The 16,539-nt window shown below is 34.3% G+C and overlaps 1 protein-coding gene across 3 annotated transcripts in view; it reads left to right on the top strand.

Moving 5' to 3' along the window:
• The first annotated feature begins 368 nt into the window (after positions 1 to 368).
• Positions 369 to 16,539, top strand: part of usp13 (ubiquitin specific peptidase 13) — a 355,954-nt gene continuing 339,783 nt past the window's right edge. For 2 of the 3 annotated variants that reach the window (XM_051923945.1, XM_051923944.1), the window contains exons 1-3: positions 371 to 760; positions 5,902 to 6,027; positions 11,655 to 11,715. In XM_051923945.1, the coding sequence (XP_051779905.1) occupies positions 650 to 760; positions 5,902 to 6,027; positions 11,655 to 11,715 (298 nt within the window). In that variant the 5' untranslated portion in view covers positions 371 to 649. Of the gene's footprint in view, positions 761 to 5,901; positions 6,028 to 11,654; positions 11,716 to 16,539 lie in introns of all 3 variants that reach the window. The other variant, XM_051923946.1, reaches the window with a different exon arrangement.

The raw sequence follows: 16,539 nt of genomic DNA, 5'->3' as shown, positions 1-16,539 counted from the left end.
AATCGTTCGCAATATAAATTGATATATCATATAACTATATCATTAACTACATTTGCCTCTGTACAGTAAGCCGTGACAGTCAAACTAATATTTGTCACGACGAGACCTGTCCGTTACTGCGGGTCACTGGACTCGAGCCATCACCCAGCACATGCTACGAGATTGGTACTTCGTCTCTTATTTAAAGTTGTCATACTCGCTGTGCAATAATTCCAAACGATCAAATCATTAAATTGTACTGTTGCCTTGTATAATTATGCTATTTTGTGAAAACATTTCCAAGTCGGCAGCTCTTGACAGACGTAAGGCACCAAGCTGCACGCTGCGACACCGCCGCGCCGTGCCCGAATTCTGGACTCGCTAGTCCGCTGGCTCTGTTTACGAACCGCGAAGAGCGTGTCGGAGGGCCACTGACTTGTCGGGCGCGCCTGCGTGAGAGTCTGCGTCCTTGCACTCCACCTCCTTTTGCTCGTCCCTCGATGTGTTTTTGTGCTTTCCCTCCCCTCCTTCCCTGTGTCTTCACAGCGCGGAGATAGCGGACCCCCGGCTGAATGTCGGCGTCGTGTGATTTATAAATAGCATCCTCCTTCTTTCCTGCGCTGTGACTCCCATACAGCAGCACTGTGGGTTTAGGAGCAGGAATGCGAAGATGGCTGCAGACCTGGGAGAGCTACTTGTTCCTTACATGCCCACCATCAGAGTTCCCAGAACTGGAGACAGGGTGTTCAAGAACGAATGTGCCTTCTCGTACGATACACCAGTAAGCCCTTGTTTTCTTTGGTCCGTCCATCTTCTGTTTATTGGTTGTTATTTCCATGAATAAGTTTGAGGCTGAATAGCACGTGGAAGGTTTGCACATTTGGAGAAAGGCATCTGGAAAAGATGCGCAGGCTGCGCGCTTCGCTGTCCTGTCTTCCACTCTCCATGTGTGGGGTTATTTTCCCATTTGAAATCGTTAGAATTTAAAATTGAGTGAGCCACTGCGATGTCTTCCAGTACTCAGAAACATACAACATGCTACTGCCCCAAAATGGTCGGGTGCCTTTTTTTCCATGTAGCTACGCTTAAAATGTTTTAAAACATTAATTGTATTTTGCTACTTGTCATCAGTAGCACGTTATGTCCTTGAATTAATTCAGACATCCTTTCTGGCTGCGGTTATTTTAAAGTGGTTTAAATGTACCGTGTAAATGTAAACCCTTATTATAAAACTTGATTTAGTCCCTCAGTCATTCACAGAATGTTAAAAGGTCATAAAAGTTATGGTACAAAAATGATGGTCAACAGTTATTTGTTCAAAGTGGATTTTAATTAGGAGTAGCGTGGTCATTTTGTGTTTAGTGTGTTTTGGTATCCCACCTTGTTTGGATGTGTTATTAATAAGTTCATAAATAAGTTTCTTTACATTGTTAGTAAATCAGAAGAGTTTACAGTAGCTAGTTTGTGATTTATATATTGTGCAATTTTTGTTGTTAAACTGTGTAAAATATTTGCATTAGAAATAATTTTTATGTGAATCAAAGTATACTTACTTTCAAAAAGTGACTCAGCTGTCTGTTGCTCATCATATCAGTTTGAAGACATGTTATTTTTATCCCCCTGCCTCTACAGCTCATGTGTCAGCCAGCAGTCCTGTTTGGCACTGACTTGTAGTGGAATTTTATTAGGGCTTAAAACCACACTTTAGATAAGAGAACATTTAGTAACCTTTTTTTACACTTCCATGTTAAAAGTTCTTTGGAGATTCACTTCAAGTGGACAGCTAAATGATATCAATATTAAGTTAATGTATACAAAGTGAGCATTATCACTCTATTTAGAAAAGTAAATGCAAATAAGAAGTCAAGAAAATGACACGTTTTATTGCCTAAAAACAGTTTGTGTGCCCTCCTTTATTAAAATGGGTTTTTCTCAGAATACTCAAGGTTTCTTTAGAGTCATGTTTGTCTTACAGTGACTGGTGGCTCTGCATGTTTGAGTATAGGTGTGACTTGCAATTGATGCATGCTTTATTCAAGATTGACTTTTGCCTGGTAGTTCATGCTGCATAGGTCAGGTTCCGACTCCTTACCATGGTGAAATCAGATTAAGCAGGTTAAGTAAATCAGGCCAGTGATAATTTTTAATTAAAGAACAAAACACAATCTAATCAAAAAACATAGAAAGTTTAATATTTTTCAATGAAATCCATGAAACTTAACACTCTACCCAAAAATTACTTTTCTGTTCCTTATCCCATGTGTTTTGTAGTGATGACAGAGATAAAAAATTTCACTGTCATGTTTTCATTGAGAACAGAGGTAATGTTTGATATGATACATTCCAATGGTGATAATTCTGTACAACAGCAAACAATATGAAAAATATCCATTGAAAAAAGTAAAAACTCACATTACCTGTGTTGCATAATTAACATATTTATTTAGCTGTTTGTTGTTATATTGCTGTAATATTCTTAAATAGATACTTCAAAGGAAACATCAGAGTACACTATAAACAAGAAACACATTTACATGAAATGGAGATTTTGAAATGAAAGCCCACCTCCCCCTCTCATTTATTGGTCAAAAGTCCTTTCATCAACTAAAAAACTAAATACCATCTGAATAACCTGATATATCTGTTATTTAGATGTGAGAAAAAAATGGGAAGTCTAGGCAGACATAGAGAGAACATTCAAACTTCATGTAGACAGGATACTGGGATTCAAACTGCACCACTGTCCTGCCAATGTAAAAAAAAATAACTGTATGCCATTTGAGACATCTAGTCAAAAAAATAGCAACTTCATATAAAAATGGGAATAACTATGGAAGAAGACACATGAAAAATAAAATCTTTTGCAGTCCTAATTGCCAAGGCATTGAATGGAACTGTATGAATCGTAAATTACAAAGCTTTCACTTAAGTCTCCACCAGTGATTTCCTATGCATCCCCTAATCTGTCACTACTCCGTTGTTAAAAATGAGCAAACAACATTGTTTGTTCCATCAGTTTCCTGAGTTGTTTATTCCAGTTTAGATTGTGTGACACCAGAGCCTATCCAGGCAGCATCCAGCACAGGGGCAACAAAGGCTGGATATGGTGCCAGTCCTTCATCAGCTTCCCTCCCTCATATACCAGTGCTTACTCATGCTATGTCAACTGAAAGTCACCAAATGGCCCCAAGCACACATTATTTGAATGTGGGAGAAAGTCTGAAGTACCTAGAGAAAATGCCAGGAATAGATGTGCAATGAATGGATGTACAAAGTCTACAAAGGAATGATTGGATCACAATTTCTACACTCTATTGGAACTGAAAGGTAGCAGTCAGTGTGCCACCCTAATTATATATTATTTGGGGAAGAACAATGAAAGTGTAAATAAACTTTTAATTGTAGAAAGCCAATATAATCTTAAACATTCTTTTAGTTAATTACAGTACGTTGTTTTTATGTTTCTATCATTATTTGGGCCCTTAGTTTATATGTTTTTGACTTGTTTCTGCTCTTTTAAAGATTTATTTGTGATTGTCTCAAAGTACTACCTCATATTAAAGTTATCACTCAGTTTTTTAAGAGGTAAATATGGTTTAGCATTTATATTTTTGATGCGTCATTTACATAATAAAGCAAAGAGTCACTTTTTGTGCTATTTTAGTTATCCTGAGACATTTAAAAGACAACATGTGTGATTATGCTCTATTTTTGGAAGTGAAGTTATAGACTGTAGGTACAATGATGTGAAATAATAATTTGGGAAAATGACAGAGGGGCATATATTTGTGTCATGATATACCTAACATTGTAGCTAATGATAAATTATTGCATTTCATTAGTAATTAGTAATCAAATAAAAATGATCTAACTTTCTAGTGAAAGACTATAACTGCCCTATTGTATAAATGACTAAACATTTCTAAATTGCTGTTGTGGGGAGCATGACCATATATGCTTCAGTTATTTCATATTTTTATTGTGTTTTCCTTTTTCTTTTTTTTTTTAATGCATATTCATTTTTAGGTTTTGTATTTATTAAAACAAACCTTGTGTTTCCTCTTTAAAGCTGACAGTAGATTACAAAAATCAGGTGATGTTTGCCTGCAACCTCATTCATGTATAATAACCTATAACAGCCTGAACAAGAACACAATAAAGCCAAGTATCACATGGAAATGACTACATGTATGGGATGAGTAAAAGAAAATATTCATTTTTTAAAATCTGAAATATTTGGCATGATGACCAATAATATGTTTTCTTTCATTAATTATTTTAATTATATGAAGAATCTTTAAATGTAGTCCCAGGCATCAGTAAAGATTTCATACTCTTCATATGTTGACAAACACATGTAAATTGAAAGAATGTGAAGTATTATTCTTCACAATTGCTCGCATATTGAAATGTGTAAAAATAATGAGATGGTGTAGTCATATTTTCTTATCAAATACACAATAGACACAAATATAGAGTTAGAAATACTTTTTGTTAGAGGCATTGTTTACTTTATGAAACCATGATATTTGTGCAAGCTTTCTGCACATTGTAACATAGGAGGTACATATACTCTATGGCCAAATGTATGTTGACACCCCTCCAAATTATTGATTTCAGGTGTTTAAGCCATACCCATGGTTAACAGGTGCATTAAATCATGCATGTTGCCATACAATCTCCATTGACAAACATTGGCAGTAGAATTAATCATACTGAAGAGCTCAGTGACTTCAAATGTGGCACTGTTATAGGATGTCGCCATTTGCCACAAGTCTGCCCAAGTCAACTACAGTATAAGTGCTGTTATTGTGAATTACAGAATCTAGGAGGAATAACCGCTTGGTGACAAAGTGGTGCTGATGTCCATAACATGTAAAAATCCCCTCTCCTCTGAGTTTTCAGCTACCTCTATAAAATATATCAGCACAAGCACTGATGCACAGTGACAGTCATTAGCAGATGTGGTGTAAAGCACACAGCTAATGAACTTTGGAGCAGTGTAAACTTGTTCTCTGCAATGATAAGTCATGTTTTGTTATCTGTCTATCTGAGGGATGAATCTGGGTTTGCCAGATGCCACGAAAACGATACCTTCTGGACTGCATATTGCCTATTGCCTACTGTAAAATTTGGTGGAGGAGGGATAGTAGTCTGGGACTAGGCCCCTTGGTTCCAATGAAGGGGTACTGTTAATGTCATAGAATACAAAAACATTTTAGACAACTGTGAACTTCCAGCTTTGTGGCAAAAGTTTGAATAAAGCCTTTTTCTGTTCCATTATGACTGTGTCTTTGTTCACAAATAGAGACAAGGTTTGATGAGTTTGATGTTTAGGAACTTGAGTGGCCTGTGCAGAACATCTGCTCTAAACTCTACTGGATACCTTTGACATGAAACATAAAAGTGATTGTGAGCTAGGTTTTCTCGCCAACATCTGTACCTGAAGCCTACAAATGTTCTCTTAGTTGAATGGACACAGATTCCCATAGATATCTACAAAATCTTGCAGAAATCCTTCTCAGAAAGTTGGATTCTGTTATGGTCACAATTGGTGTGTGAGGGAATGGCAAATCCTTATGAATGCCTATGCTTTTAGAATGGGATGTCAAACAAGCTCACATAAATGTGATGATCAGTTTTTCACAAGTATTTGGCCATATAGTGTATACCAAGTGTTATGGCTAGTGCTGCATCTAATGTAAAGTGACCTTGTATCTAAGTATTGTTTAAGCATATCTGTCTGAATTAACATGGAAACTGCTTCTCTAACATCTGGAAAGGTATTTTTTCATATAAGCAGTAATGTTGCTACAAGATCGTGGAAGAATGATCATTTCAAAACTGCTAAAGACTTTCTTGTTTCCTCTTATTCAGAAGTAGGTTTTTTGAACAATCTTTTTAACCTTTTTTTCTTTTTAGGAGTCTGAAGGAGGTCTGTATGTATGTATGAATACTTTCCTTGGATTTGGAAGAGAACATGTTGAAAGACACTATCGTAAAACTGGACAGTGTGTATATATGCATGTAAAACGTATAATAAAAGAGGTGAGAGCAAAGTTACTTTATTTTGAGTTTTTTACGTATTATTCAGGCACCATGCCCATTATACAGTAGTTCTTGAAGATTAGAATTACTATAGAGTCATTTGTATTTTTCTTTCAAAATACTATGCAAGTATACTATACAGTATATAAAATTTATGTCACCTTTGAAGTATTAAATATTTATATAATGTACAGTATATATAAATTATTGGCTAGTGATACAATGAGTATATTGTATAGTTGATGTTGTATTTTTTTTTAACAAATTGTGATAGTTTTAGGATGAATGGGCATATTGATTCTAGTAGGCATTATGACTAAGGCTGTACATTTAATAATGCCAAAACTGAAATAGTGCAAAGAACATACATTGCATACCAAGGTCAGTGTAACACGAACACTAAAACAAAGGAGAAAACTATGAATTAAAAAAATGAATAAACATATAAAATTAACAAAACCGAGATAAAGAACTAAAGCAATATGAAACTATTAAAGTAACTGAAATAAAAGAATAAATTACAAAAATATTTTTAGTTTTCGTGACGACTGAACTTCCGCATGGGCTAAAATAGGCTGCAGTAGCTCTGAAATTAAACAAAATATGTGTGTACATTTTTCCTGTGTGTTTCCAAAAGAACTATTCTGTCCACTAGACTTAAACAATCATGTCTTCTTTATCCCCTTTACCTTTACTCCTAAAATAACTGTTTTTCTGCTCGCCACATGCACTCAGTCTTACTCGAGTTATGCATCTCCAGTGAACAGCAGCTAGTAATGAAGGGTGGCTGTTTAAAGAGCATTTGCAACAACAGAGCAACCTGTCTTTCTGTGCACTTTTTCAAAAGCCTGAAATTGAAATGTGATGGTTGACAAAACTTGGACAGAAAATGAAGAGTGAAAAGTGGTTCAGTTTATTTCACAGGTGTTTGCATTTTGTTGATAATAATTTACCTGTTACTTCGCAAAGAACCACCTTCTCTCTTGGCCGGGATGTCTGTTCATCAACCTGTGGCCTCCCGTCTGGGTAAGGAACCTTTCTTTCTCTTGGTTGGGACGCCCGTCCATCCCATATGGCACTTACAGTAAATTGATGGATTACACTCTATTTGTTCTTAACATTTGACATTTCATATACATTTAATCTCAGATGCTGTTTTGTGGCAGTCCATAAATCTATTGTTCTTGCTCTTTACTCTTATTAGTATACTCCTTAGCCTTGACACTAGATTTTCTGTGGTTGCTTTAGTACAGTAAGATGGTACCTAAACAATGATCCAAGCCTAAGAGATCAAGATGGGTTGTATAAAATTACAAAGTCCAGTATGGGAGTTTTTTTTTTTACACAACATTGAAAGCAAAACTTGTAAGCACATTGTTTTGGAACAGGATACAGTATACTGTGTGCTGTACAGGTTAAGGGTAAAACGCCCACAAATCTTAATTTACCAACCGAGTCAAAGAAAAAGAAATGTTGAAAAGCTTTATGAACAGGTTGAAAACAAGTATTAAAAGGCAAAACTAACTAATAACTTTGTTGCACAGAAATATAATACATGCATTCCAGAACCTAATTCTACCATTTGACAGGAACAATGCATGTCAGATTGTCAGAGAAAACGTGGAAAAATGTTAAAAACACAGATAAGGTTAGTTATTCAACAATATGATAATAAAAAAAAACAAAATCGGTAACTAAGGCTTCAAAACAAAGGCTGCTAGTTATATACAGGCATTCTATTGTAAATTGTATTACAGACCATGATGAAGTGAGTGCTTGACAAAGAGGCAATTTTGAAAAATAAAAATTCCAGTTCCACTCAAAGCAATCATCTATCATGGATGCTTTTATGAGTATATAATCATGGAAAAATGCTTACATACACAAAATTGGATTTATAACAAATTATGTCATGTAACATATTATGAAAGACATGAATAACATATGTACAGTTTTTTTCATGTAGTTTTTCAAGTAAAGTGTAGTTTTCAAGGATGCTGCATGGGAGTGCCTCAATAAATTTGGTGGCTGTATATTGTACATTGCACAATTTTCAAATACAACCAAACTTTTTTTATCCAAATGTGTTGTGATCAGTGTTTTTCTAATTTTAAGATATTTTTTTAGTTTTAGTTTTTAATTTGTTTTTTTTATTGTTTATTTAGTATTAATTTATTTTAATTCTTTTTTAGTTTTTATTTAGTTTGTTTTTCAGCAGTTAATTTTTAGAATTTGTCCCACTTTATTACTTTTATTTTACTCTCCAGAAATGTCCATATGTACACTGTTTTTCAAGCGTAAAAACACAGTTTTCTTTATAATTGTATAAACTGTATATTATTCCTGTAGTACCTGTAATCTTAATACATACAATATTGCTATCTGTCACAGAACTCAGTTTTTTCTCCTGATAATGTGACAGGTCAAATAGGTAATTTCTGATGTAATTTGCATACGCTTATTGCAGTTTACAGTAACAAATGGTTATTTAATTTCAAAAATGCTTTCAATTTTTTGAATTTCTTTTGTGATCAGTAAGATCACTATACACATATACTCTTATTTTATACTGTGTCATTTTTGATATTTCATAATGCTAACTAACTACCTATTTTCAGTCTTTAAAAGTTATGTTTTTTCTTCAGGGAATTCTTACTTTTGTTTTTGTTTTAAATACTGTTGAAGTCACTGCTTGCTCCGTGTTAATAACAATAATAGAAGAAATAGAGATTCAAGTTTTTCCATGTATATAGTGCATTACTAAAAGCATATTACATTATTTACATTGTGGCAGGTGGCCGGGTGTGGTCATCAGCCGCCTGCCTATTTAAGGAGCCGCCTCCCTTCAATCAAGGCCGGAGTCGGGTGAGGAGCAGGACAAGGTCTAAGAGGAGGCGGCAAGGAGAGGCCCGGAGAGAGAAAGAGAGACGGCTAGTTGAGAAGCCTGGACTTTGGGAGACTGTTGGGGTTTGTGTAGCGGTGCACTTATGGATTGTTGTACATAGTAGTGTAAATAAATGTGTAGTGATGGCTTTATACGTGTCTGCCTGTCTGTGCCCGGGTAGCCCTATTCCACAACATCAAATACTGAACATGTATTATAGAAAAAACCTCATAACACTCACTTAATAAGCAACATGCAAAAATGTGAGCCTAAACTTGGTGGATATAATTTAATAACACACATGTAGGAATAAACATATTTTGGCAATTGATGACATACTTCTAATATCCATCCATAAAACAGTATTTGAAGTTGCATACACCCAGTCCTCTTACACATCGAGAGAACATGAAAACACCATAAAGATACTGACCAAGCTAGCAATCAAATCTGAGCTCACAACCCTACATAGTAATGAAAATAGGAATAATAATAATAATACATGTATTTATTTATAACATTTCTCTTGCTAAGTGCTTCACAAATATTCAGAGAAATACAAATGGATTAAAACCTAAGATGACGACATTATTAACACAGGGTACAAACATTAAACACCAAAATACATGAAAGTCAAAGTTCTGAATTAGATTAAGAAGCAGAGAAAAAAGGAGATGGCCATGAACAAATAACACAATTTGTTTACAGTATATGAAGGAATTAAATGTAGAAGTTACAATCATCCATGATTATAAGGAACAATAAATAGGATACGAGCGAATGTGAATGAGCATTATGGACCGGTTAATAATGCTGGGTTAGTTTTCTTGGCTCCTAGGCCAAGGACAGAGTAGGTGTGGGAAATGCAGCCAAAAATGTCTATCATGATATAATTAAAATTTATCATGGTTATAATATATATTATATAATGTATATGAACATAGATTATACAGTGGTGTACAACAGTTTTGTCACTCTTGCTTAAAATGTCTGTTACTACGAATAGTTAAGTGAGCAGAAGATGAACTGATAAAAGGCATAAAGTTAGAGATGACACATTTCTTTAATATTTTAAGCAAGATTACATATTTATTGACATCATTCACAAGTACAGAAAATGAAAAGAGTCTGAAAAGCAAAAGTTTGGGCACCAACACTGTCAATACTTAGTGACACCCCCTTTGGCAAGTATCATAGCTTGTAAATACTTTTTGTAGCCAGCTAAGAGGCTTTCAGTTCTTACATGGGGTATTTTCGCTAATTCGTCCTTGCAAAAAGCAAAAAGCTTCTAATTCTGCAAGATTCTTGGGACATCTTGCATGCACTGCTCTTTGGAGATCTGTCCACTGATTTTTCAATGATGTTTGGGTTGGGGGACTGTGAGGGCCAAAGCAAAACTGCCAGCTTATGCCTCTTGAGGTATTCTATTGTAGATTTTGAGATGTACTTTGGATGATTATCTTGTTGTAGGACACATCCTCTTTTTGGCTTTTTTACAGATGGTGTGATATTTGCTTCCAGTATTTGCTGGTTATTTGAATCTATTCTTTCCTTCACCAATGACATGTTCCCCGTGCCACTTGCTGCAACACAATCCCAAGGCATGATCGATTCACCCCCATGCTTAATAGTTAGGGAGGTGTCCTTTTCCTGAAAATTGGCAGTTTTTTTTCCTCTAAACATACTGTACCTTTGCACCTTGTGGCCAAAAAGTTCTATTTTGAATTCATCAATCCACAGGACTTGTTTCCAGAATCCATCAGGCTTGTTTAGATGTTCATTTGCAAACGTCAGGTGCTGAATTTTGTAGCTAGGATACAGGAAAGGGTTTCTTCTGCTGACTCTACCATGAAGGACATATTTATTCAGGTGTCACTACAAGTAGTTCTTTCAGAAAGTTTTCCTTGGTGTTCAAGACCTCAACCTGACCTCCACCTGTTAACTGCTATTTCTTAATAACATCGTTAACTAAGGAAACAGCTACCCGAAAAAGCTTTGCTATTTTCTTGTAGCCTTTTCCTGCTTTGTGAGCATCAATTATTTTATTTTTTGTGATCACAAACAGTTTCAGGGCCCTGGGGTGATTGTGGTTGGGCGTCTCAAAAGGTGCTGGCTGTGTGAAAAGTTATTGGAAAGCCCACTCCTCACCATACACCGTCTCTTTTAAAACAAGTAAACAAAGGCAGCTTCCTGATGCCTTCAACCATGGTAAAACTTATATGTAAAAATTTATGTGCAACACTTGAACAGATAGGTTTGTTTTTTTATGAACAAACACTGGTCATTCTGAATTGAAAATTTTAAAACTGTGCTGTATATTTTACCTACCAATAAAATACATATTTTTGGATTATTTTAAAAAAGTAACCACCATATGAAATGCATTAAACAATTAGCTCCTGACTTGTGTTGTGAAATATGTATATGTATTACAAACAGTAATTTTTATTTAGCATTACCATTGACTTGTTAAAAAGGAGTCATCAGAATTAAAAAGTATTTCATGAAGACACTTATACTCTGGTAAACAAATTTTATAATAAATACATATATTATACAGTAAATACATGCAAAAAACAATTAAAGCTGATTTCATTACTTGTTGGATTCCTTTGTAATATGTCCTAACATACTGTAAATTAAACTTGGAAAGCAAGATGTTAAAACTGAGTGATTTTTACCTAATGTATTTAACTTTACTTTTTCTTGAATGATTTACTTATTTTAACTATTAATATTTCAGAAAGCCACAGGTGCTGCAGGAGGTGCTGTACCAATGAGAAGAAAAGGAAAAATGTTTTTTGGTGAGTATTTTAAATTTCCAAATTTTCTCAGCATTTTATTTGCTAGTATGCTTATATCCATGAGAGACAATTATTAAATTATACAGTAATGCATGATATGATAGTGTTAAAATTTCATCTTTGATAAGAAGTAGTATATTGACACATTTTTTGTGAACTATGTAGTTGGTCCAGGCAGCCTGATTTTTTTTTTTCAGTTTTACAGAAAGTATAAAGTAAATTCCTTAGCTTATGCTGATGTTTTCATCAGCTACATTTCCTGTTACTTCATGTCAGCTGATAGGAAAAGTAGAGTGTAAGCTTATGTTAACTTTTTATGGGTTTTTTCGTTACAGGGAAGTACACCCTTACAGTACGGCATTAATATTTCTGCACATATATTTTGGTATAACTCTGCAGTTTGCAGTTTATGGAATTTGGTTCAGTAAATTGATATCTCTGGTTCATCTTCTAAGCCAATTACTTTGTTTTCGTCTGCATCTTTGACTGACAAAATTAATGAATTGTTTAGTAAAGAGACTTTTTTTTGTACATAGAACAGCGTTTCCATGTGTGGGTGGTCCTCACTATAATGAGTCATACGAAGGTGTTATATGTTTGTTGCAGAGAATGATTGTACCATGGTCTGTTTAATGGAATGGAATGAAATGATGTGATAAATATTTGCACTGCACTTTAGGAATATTGGCATACTAGAATTTTTGTATTTGATACAAGTACCAAATACAATTTATGAAACGCAATACCTGTTCGATACCACAGCAAAAACAGAAATCCCATTCAATGGCTTTTCTTTAAAAGTACTTCAATTATTCAAGTAGCAACAGCCTTAAAACAGTAACAGTAAACAATAACAGCAGCCATAAAATACTAAAATATCCCTCAAGTATACTCATTATCATTTAAATATATGTTTTTAATGTGTAATATGTGATTGTGGGATTCCTTCCAGTATGAGCTGGCATTGCACCATTCAGTTGAACTGCATCAGAACGAGCTACAGGGGAACCTATAAAAATGGCAACCCTGTCAAAGTCACATATGAATTTTAACTAATGCTGCAACAGCGAGCTGTCCTTATAAGGACCGCTATGGGGTGCCATTTGTAAAATGATGCACTTCTTTTTTTGTAACATTATTTATTTACAGGATCCCAAATTTAAAAATGTTCTTTTTTTAAAATAAATGTTTTTGTTGTGCAAAATGTCCAATCACTTATGTAAATGACAGGTATCCAACTTACTTGGCAAATATCTCTGCTAAATGAAATTTATCCATCTTAAATGGTAAATATATGCCTCAAATGGTACATATCCCATCTAACTTACCCTTGCCTGGTAAGTTTTCTATATAAATGGACATTTTTTTATGATAAAGTTGCATATGGTATCTAAAGACAGTGTTATTTTGAGTCTTCATACTCAAACCAGGAACCTAAAAGTATAATCTAAATAACAAAGTTAAGTTCAAATTTGAACTGTCGTATGTAAATAGAAAAACCTTACCTTAAACATCCAATGTCAAATACGCTATATACAAATTGATTTTTGCCTGCTAATTCCAAAATCAGCATATCCACTTAGACTAGGTTTGTTATTAAAAAGTAAAATGCATAAATCTAAGCAGAGCACATGAAATTCATGGTCGATGCAGGGAAATTAGCATGCAGTTGTGGCCAGAGTAAAAGCCTTCTGTAAGCTCAAGTTAATACTGGACCATGTTCAGTTTTACCATTGGCACCAGTTTTGTCAATGCCAATACTGCATCTGATTAGATTTGTTTTTTCTTTTTTTTTCCTGTCTGTACTAAATGAGCTATCCTTTTAAATTTCATTTAGCAGGTTACATATTCAAAATGTTAATATTTTAAGACCATGTTGAACTCTGATTAAATGAGTATTTAACATTATTACATCTATTAAGCCTCACTTTAAAACACATCCTGTTTGAAGACTCCCATTCAAAGCTGTGCCATTCAATTCATTGGGTGAACAGTCGTGATAAAATAAGAGCCGCTCTGCAAGCTCAAGCTGATACTAGACCTGTCATGATATAGGCTGAAAACTGATGATTCGTAGCTTTTTTTAAGAGAAGCCATATTGTTTACCGTTGTTAGGGTCATATCCCTTGTTTCTAGGGGTGGGGTCTCTGGGGTTGTGACCTTGACTTAATTTACGAACAACATAAAAGGTCAGACTTTCGCTAGGAACCTTATCCAATCTGTGGATAAAATCCTTAATTTCATTCTGATCATTTGTGTGTTCTCTCTTCTTGTATTGCCTGGTTTCAGCATATTGCCTGTTTATTGACGTTGATTTTGCCTCTTGTCTGTGTTGCGGTCACTGTGGTTTATTTTAATTTCTTTTTGTCTTGCCTTTTGGCCATTTCTAAAGGTTTACATACTTCTGTTTTTCTGCTGAGTCAGGACAAGACCATTGTCAACATCAGATTCTTCAAGGCCTTATTGCGGCTGGTTATGGTTTTCTCTTTTTTTTTTTATGCTACTCTTTTTAAATGTCATGGCTTTTATAGTAAATGAGCTTTGCATAACCCAAACTCAAAAATGATATTTTTCATTTGTTACTTGTAACATGTCTTTTCGTTGGCAATGGATATAACTTTTCTGATAAAATGAGAGCCTGTGGTGACCAATACTGAACAGCAGCAAACCTTTCAAAAATGTCCATGAAGACATCATGCATTAATTGTATTGTATAAGTCACATGTCAAGTAATCCGCTCTTATGCTTAAATTGTTCATAATGGATGTATTTTTTTGTCTGCCTCTCCCCCTCTAATTTTTTGGACAAAAGTCCAATTTGATCCTGAAGGAGCTTCTTGCTTGTAGGCTACTTTCATTATTTCAAATGAAAGAATTTTACTTACTGTTCTTGTATGTGTAGACAGTCCACCAACAGGCTAAAGCTGCATCTAGGACTGTTTCATGCCTTAACCAAATTGTGTTAACACAAATCACCCCACAAGATACTTTATTGAGAAATCAATTAGATGGAACCTTCCCTTATTTTCTATATGTCACTACTCTGCTGAACTGCACTGTAAAAAATCTGGCCATAATTTAAAGGTTAATTGACTGATCTGTCAATCATTTAACCATAAATAAGCGGTCAGAAGTATAAAAAATGATGTGGTTGTATCAGTAAAATCAATTCAGGTAACCGTAGTGATGGGCGACTTGAGACAGATTTGTTCTTTTTCAATGACTGTTTTTAGTGAGTTATATGAATTGATTAGAAAGCACAACTTAATTGATTCATTGTAGCTCAACAGGACTGCTAAACACATCCAAGCATGGCATAATGCCGTTAGAATCTTTAATTTCGCTGATGCTTCCAAATGATTAAAGCATGTGTGCAAGAACTGCCTCAAACATGAGTCTCGACTTATTCACTATACTTATCATTCTTTTGAGTTCACACTGTATCAAAATTGGCAAATGAGAACTTGGTCACTAATTATTCTGGCATTGATCATCCAAGTACAATACAGTAACCATACATTTATATTACACTCTATTAATTATTTTGTTTAGTAAATTCATTATTGGAATTGTTTTAAACTGAATATGTAAATAATAGTAATATGTTTAAGTCCTTTTGTACATTCAAGTATTAGTCACACAAAACTGAACCTTATAAAAATATTATTCTAATTTCTAGCAATAGTTTGCTTTCAATTTTAATGTAGCACACACTTTTTTGATAGCACTGGGCATGTGTCCTTTACTGATTCATTTGATTTCGAACTAAATCATTACCAGAGGACAGATCTCATGATTCACATTCATTTGATTCATGAACAAATCATTACCTGCAAATCAGTTGCATAAATCTCATTCACTCCTGATTATATAACATTTCTTTTTATTTTAGTTATACATTTTAAATGTGTTGTCATGCTTTGTGTACTGAAATAGGACAATGTCATATGAATTATTATATTAAATATGTAATATACAAAATAATGCACACATTACTATAGTGATGCTCCTAGGGGACCCAAGGACTTCCCATATAAGTCAGCCTCAAATCCTGTCGATTAATAAAATGAATCACAAGAATCAATTCACACGAATGGGTGGTGTGAAGGCATTAAATCTGTAATTTGAAATGCCGCCTAACTAGTTTACAGTTAGAATTCATCATTACCATTAAATGTAACTATTTTATATAGTACAAATAATGCATTTTACAATTATCTTTGAACAAGATAATGTTTTATATAACATAACTTAAATTATAAATAAACTGTTGCATTTTAAACAAAGCTTACATATACTTTGAGAGCCCCAAAATATTTATTTCTAAAGACTAAAAGAAATTTGCAGGTTAATCAATAAATCAGCTTCCATAACTACAAAACACCTGCAGTACTTGGGGGGGTGGGGGGGGGGTAATGGAGGGAACAAATCTGTGAACAGTATCTACTTTATTTTCCAACTGTGAAAAGATGCGGGAATCAAAAAAACAAACTTACACCAAAGGGGACCTTACCGTTTCAAATATATTAACTTTTTGCAAACTAAAAATTCTCTGTTAAGAAAAATACCCCAAAAATGTAGCAAAAGTTCAAAAAAATTGCATCATGCTTGTGTTTTAATCCAGAATTAAAAATTTAACTGGTCTGCTTTTATCTGCAGTCAATTAATCTTAAAAATTCATGTACGATTTTAGGGGTTATACTAATGAACAACTGTTGATAGCATTACAAGAATGGAGTTTACCTCCCAGATTCCACTGTTCTATATGTATAATATTGCATGAGCGCAAATTTTCCCAAAGAGACCTTAAACAGTATACACCAGT

Source organism: Erpetoichthys calabaricus, chromosome 2, assembly GCF_900747795.2.
Source record: "Erpetoichthys calabaricus chromosome 2, fErpCal1.3, whole genome shotgun sequence".
Taxonomy (NCBI): Eukaryota; Metazoa; Chordata; class Cladistia; order Polypteriformes; family Polypteridae; genus Erpetoichthys; species Erpetoichthys calabaricus.
Note: the sequence above shows the minus strand (reverse complement) of the source record. Positions and strands in the feature narration are given on the sequence as shown.